Source organism: Cherax quadricarinatus, chromosome 47, assembly GCF_038502225.1.
Source record: "Cherax quadricarinatus isolate ZL_2023a chromosome 47, ASM3850222v1, whole genome shotgun sequence".
In the NCBI taxonomy this organism is placed as follows: Eukaryota; Metazoa; Arthropoda; class Malacostraca; order Decapoda; family Parastacidae; genus Cherax; species Cherax quadricarinatus.
Window position 1 is genome coordinate 2,563,516 of NC_091338.1, and position 6,000 is coordinate 2,569,515.

Consider the following 6,000-nt stretch of genomic DNA (forward strand, 5'->3'; position numbering starts at 1 on the left):
GTCCTTTCCACTTACTTTTTTAGGACCCATGGTCAGAAAAAAGAAATTTGGCAAAATAACTTCACAAAAAGCACAAAACGCTGGGATGCTGGGCGGATGTTGTGGCATTCGCTGCACCAACCACTGGTGCCAACTAGTGGCAGCATATCTGAAGCTTGCTTGTAACACGGATTTTGGCTCGCAACTCAAAGCAAAAAATCAACCGAGCGATGGCTTGTAACTCGGAAAACTCGTAAGCTGGGGCACTTGTAAGTCAAGGTACCACTGTATTTGAAATACAGTGGACCCCCGGTTTACGATATTATTTCATTCCAAAAGTATGTTCAGGTGCCAGTATTGACTGAATTTGTTCCCATAAGGAATATTGTGAATTAGATTAGTCCATTTCAGACCCCCAAACATACACATACAAACACACTTACATAAATACACTTACATAATTGGTCGCATTGGGAGCTGATCGTAAACCGGGGGTCCACTGTACTAATTTTAGTGGTACAGTGGACCCCCGCTTTACGATCAGCTCCCAATGCGACCAATTATGTAAGTGTATTTATGTAAGTGCGTTTGTACGTGTATGTTTGGGGGTCTGAAATGGACTAATCTAATTCACAATATTCCTTATGGGAACAAATTCGTTCAGTACTGGCACCTGAACATACTTCTGGAATGAAATAATATCGTAAGCCGGGGGTCCACTGTATACGTATTATACAAAATACTTAGTATATTATTTCAACTAATAGTAGCATATACGTATATAACTGGATACAATATACAGTAACATTTTTTAACAAATTCAGTATTAAAGTTTTATATGAGTTTTTCCTTCTGATGGAATTTGTTTTTTAACAATGGCCATCTCCTGAGGCAAGGTGACCCAAAACAGAAATGATTACTGAAAGTTATAATTAAATAATTTACCTGCTCAGGATCTATTTTATTTTCAATATTGATAAGCCATCCTTCAAAACTGTGGTAATTGGCAATCTTGACCAACTGAGACACACAAGCTGCAACTGAGTCCTCATTTGCTAACATTTTTTGACAAATATTAGCTCCTTCATCCCACTCTGTGATAAGCGTCCCTAAAATACAAATGCAATGTCAGGTAGAAAATGTTACTTACAGACAGAATGAATGCCAAAATTGGTTTAATTAATAAATAAAGTATAAATGTACAGTATTTGATACTGAATATATTCTCAATCCTCCCTGCCATTTTATCTAAAATTAAAACCAGTACAGTACAGTACAGTAAAACTTCCATGGTATTCAACTGAATACAGCAATATGATGTAAGTATTTTGTATTTATATAGTATATAGTTTGTAGCTTAACTTACCAAGCACTTTCACTCCATGGTGATGAGCTGTGTTAATCCAACCAGGTGGTGGAATTGTAACAAAGTGATGACTGAAGTACACAAATGTATCAATTCCCGACCAGTGATAAAACCTGTAGGCGTCTTTGTTTTTGCTTCCGCTAAACAACCTACACCCCCAAAAAACATAGTAATGGCTTAAGTCTGTAATACCTGTCTCATGTGGTATAAAAATCTCATATTTAAGGTTTCAACTACTAGAGGCCTATATCACATATGTGATAAAGTCCTCAGTGGGTTAAGCATCATATAAACAGACAGTTCTACTTGGGTATGTTTTTAAAACACTATTCATCAGCTTAAAGCCATATACTGTATCCACATACAAACCTGTCTCTGATATGAGTACAATAAACCCCTGACATAATGGACCGATCCCATTATAACAGACTTTTAAATTAAGGGCAAAATAAACTGAGTAAATTGTACTTTTAACTCCTATATTTTCAATGTTTATTGCAGTATATCTCTGTAAATTGTGAACAGAATGAACGGGGCAGCAGGTGTAAGGAGACATGCTTATATTCCCCACTTCATCTGAGATTTAACTTTAGTCCTTTGTTTGTGAGCTGAATGCATTACAATGAGCTATTAGTTACCACTGCATACATAAATGAAAACTATATACAGTACAGCACATTTTAAGTTTGTGAATGAACATTTCAGAGATTAAAACTAAAGACAATTATAATGGAAAAATAAATATCCTTCAAAATTTTAGTTTTTCTATGGAACATCATTTTAGTATGACATGAACCTACATACATACCTGTCCTCTAAATATCCACCTTTCATATCATGACAAACAAGGGTTTTTGGATGTGATGGTGAATGAGGAGAAACACGAGAGCAAAGCTTCTTAGTGTTAACAATCACGTTGTGAAGATTTTGCCCTGTCCACTCCAGAAGTTCTTCCCAAGTCTTCAGTGGATAAATTTCACCAGAGCTAAGCTCCTCTGTTGGTGCCATTGTTTCTCTGGGGATAATAATATAATATTACAACCACACTAGTGAGAAATAATATATTCATTATTATACATGTATGTATAATAACAAATAATAATATAAATAATATCTTTATTTCTACAAGCATATGTACAAGGTATACAGGCCTATCTGACATCAATAACATACCACTATATAGAAAGCAGCTTGTTATGCAGAGCATTTCGGGCAAATTAGGTCAATTCTGTACCAGGATGCAACCCATACCAGTCAACTAACACCCAGGTACCCATTATTACTAATGGGTGAACACAGACAACTGGTGTAAGGAAACATGCCCATTGTTTCTACCCTCGCCGGGAATCGAACCCAGACCCTCAGTGTCTGAAGCGAGACCTTTTGCCACAAGGCCCTGGGCCACCATACACATACACATTCATACACGTACACAAAAAGCAAAGAATAATTTGCAATAAGGAATCGAATCAATGCATCTCCACTGGGGATTCAAATTTGCCATTTCTTTGATAGTCAATATGTCTCTAATGGATTGCCAGACTGAAGTTCCTCTAAAGAAAAGCACAGCGTCTACCTACTGAGGCTCACAGGACCCTATGTCTTGCCCTTATACAATGTCATATGGACTATGCTTGCTCTTCATGGTACTCTGCCTTGACCAAAAAAACTGATAGACTGCAAATCACCCAGAACAAAATGGTAAGACTCATCCTGGACCTGGGTCCAAGAGAACATGTAAGCCAGGATGAATTACAACAATTGGATATGCTGAATGTTGAAGACAGAGTAAAATAACTGAAGTTAAATCAAGTTTATAAAATTGCTCACACTGTCCAGAATATCTTGCTGTCAGTTTTGTCAAGGTTAGGAACCAAAGCAATCATAGCACCAGGGGGAGAGAGCACAACTTTGTATTTAAACACCTTTTATTGTACAGTAATAAAAAAATGGAACAGACTGCCTGTACATGTCACAGCCAGTCATAGCATGAACCAGTTCAAGAAGAGAACCAAAATGTACCTAATGAATATAGTGACAGAAAGGGAGAATTATTTTTTTTATTTATTTTTAGCTAACACACATGTAAATATAAATAACCCATTTTTACTTTATTCCTAGTATATCTCCTTTATAGTAAATAATAAGATATTATCACTTTTATAGTATAATAATAAGGTATTAAAAGTACCCCAATGGAAATAAGTCACTGACTTTTTGTTGGGTTATCTTGGGTTCTCTACACATATGCTTACTTACTATCTATAACATGCTATAAAAAACGCTAAACCCGCATGGCATTTACTATGGAACCCCCTCACTGAAACATTCTTATTATATATATATTATTGGGGTGACGGCCACCAAAATTGAGCTTTATAAAGCTCTACCGAGACCAGGGAAAAAAATATGCTGCCTAAAATAGGGCAAGAATGAAAAAGAAATGGGAGAAACGAGAAACATTAAATTTCCAATTTTGATCAGGTGGAGCCCAGGCTTAAAGTTTATTTAGTTACAGATACACATAAGTACAATTATCATACAGAGTAACGTGTAAATTACCTAGGACAACCCAAAGAAGTCAATGTGCCAGCATGTCTGTATTCCAGCAAGTTTGTACTCCACTTCACTTGTACTTCAACCTGAGAACTGAAATGTCAAAGGGGAACCTCATAGGTATGGTAACCTTAGACCTGCAAAAGGCCTTCGATACTGTCAACCACAATATATTATGTACGAAACTTCAAGCTATCGGTATAGGTTCTGTAGACTGGTTTAAGTCCTACCTTAGCAACCGGAGACAAATTGTCAAAATCAACAAAACGGCATCAGAACCCCTGCCGATAACATGTGGAGTTCCCCAAGGTAGTATTCTGGGTCCCTTATTATTCTTATGTTATGTCAATGACATGCCTATCAGTGTCAAGTGCAAACTCTTACTGTATGCAGATGACAGTGCCCTGTTAGTGTCAGGTAAAGACCCACAAGATATAGCTAATGTTTTAACACTGGAACTGGAGTCCTGCAGCAAATGGTTAGTAGACAACAAACTATCATTACACCTCGGGAAAACTGAAGCCATTCTCTTTGGCACGAAACATAAACTGAGAAGGGTAAATAATTTTAATGTCCAGTGTAATGGGGAGCCCATCACTTTGGTTTCATCAGTAAAATATCTGGGAATCCCCTTTGACCCATGCATGTCAGGAGAATTGATAGGGAACAGTGTAGTAAAGAAAGCGAATGCCAGACTGAAGTTCCTGTATAGACAAGCACAGTGCCTACCTACTGAGGCTCGCAGGACCCTATGTCTAGCCCTTATACAATGCTATATGGATTACACTTGCTCTTCATGGTACTCTGCCTTGACAAAAAAACTGAAAGATAGACTGCAAATCACCCAGAACAAAATCGTAAGATTCATCCTGGGGCTGGGACCAAGAGAACATGTAGGCCAGGATGAATTACAGCAGTTGGATATGCTGAATGTTGAACACAGAGTAAAACAACTGAAGCTAAATCATGTTTATAAAATTGCTCACAAACAGTGTCCAGAATATCTTGCTGTCAATTTTGTCAAGGTTGGGAACCAAAGCAATCATAGTACAAGGGGGAGAGAGCACAACTTTGTAGTACCCACAGTCAGTGGCCAGGCTTCAAACACCTTTTATTGTACAGCAATAAAGGAATGGAACAGACTATCCGCACATGTCAAAGCCAGTCATAGCATGAACCAGTTCAAGAAGAGTGCCAAAAGGTGTCTGATGAATGTAGCTACAGAAAGGGAGGGGAATGATTTTCTATTTTTTAGCTAACATACGTGTAAATTTTACCTTATTCCTAGTAATGACCCTCGTATTGTAGATAGTCTTAATGACCCTCGTGTAGTAGATAGTCTTTTTAGTATGATAATAAGATGTTATCTTCATTATAGAATAATAAGAAAATATTATAACCTTTATATTATAATAATAAGGTAAAAGGACCCCAATGGAAATAAGTCACTCGGTCTGACTTTTTTGGGTTATCCCAGGTTCTCTACACATATGCTGCTATGTATGATAATTCTATGTAACTGTATTTGTGTATACCTGAATAAACTTACTTACACGTTTGTACTCCACCAATGCCGCCGCTGAAGTCCTCAAAAAAACAAAAAAAAAAATGCAAAGTAAAACCTTGGAGGTTTTCCTTCCCCTCTGGTGTATTGTTAGTTTCTAGGGCCACCACACTTAGTGCCGCACTGTGCCACATCTCTCGGGTGCCAGGGAGACCTGGTGCCGCACTGAACCATGTCTCTCAGGTGCCAGGGAGACCTGGTGCCGCACTGAACCATGTCTCTCAGGTGCCAGGGAGACCTGGTGCCGCACTGAACCACATCTCTCGGGTGCCAGGGAGACCTGGTGCCGCACTGAACCATGTCTCTCAGGTGCCAGGGAGACCTGGTGCCGCACTGAACCATGTCTCTCAGGTGCCAGGGAGACCTGGTGCCGCACTGAACCATGTCTCTCAGGTGCCAGGGAGACCTGGTGCCGCACTGAACCATGTCTCTCAGGTGCCAGGGAGACCTGGTGCCGCACTGAACCATGTCTCTCAGGTGCCAGGGAGACCTGGTGCCGCACTGAACCATGTCTCTCAGGTGCCAGGGAGACCTG

At 39.0% G+C, this 6,000-nt stretch overlaps 1 protein-coding gene across 2 annotated transcripts in view; it reads right to left on the minus strand.

Moving 5' to 3' along the window:
• The window catches only part of ENGase (cytosolic endo-beta-N-acetylglucosaminidase), a 29,087-nt gene extending 23,404 nt beyond the window's left edge, over nt 1-5,683 (minus strand). The window contains exons 1-4 of one of the 2 annotated variants that reach the window (XM_053787875.2): nt 5,451-5,683; nt 2,154-2,360; nt 1,346-1,494; nt 925-1,088 (exon numbers count right to left, since the gene is read on the minus strand). In XM_053787875.2, coding sequence (XP_053643850.2) covers nt 925-1,088; nt 1,346-1,494; nt 2,154-2,360; nt 5,451-5,599 — 669 coding nt within the window. In that variant the 5' untranslated portion in view covers nt 5,600-5,683. The remainder of the gene's footprint in view (nt 1-924; nt 1,089-1,345; nt 1,495-2,153; nt 2,361-5,450) is intronic. The other variant, XM_053787874.2, reaches the window with a different exon arrangement.
• Nucleotides 5,684-6,000: the final 317 nt, after the last annotated feature.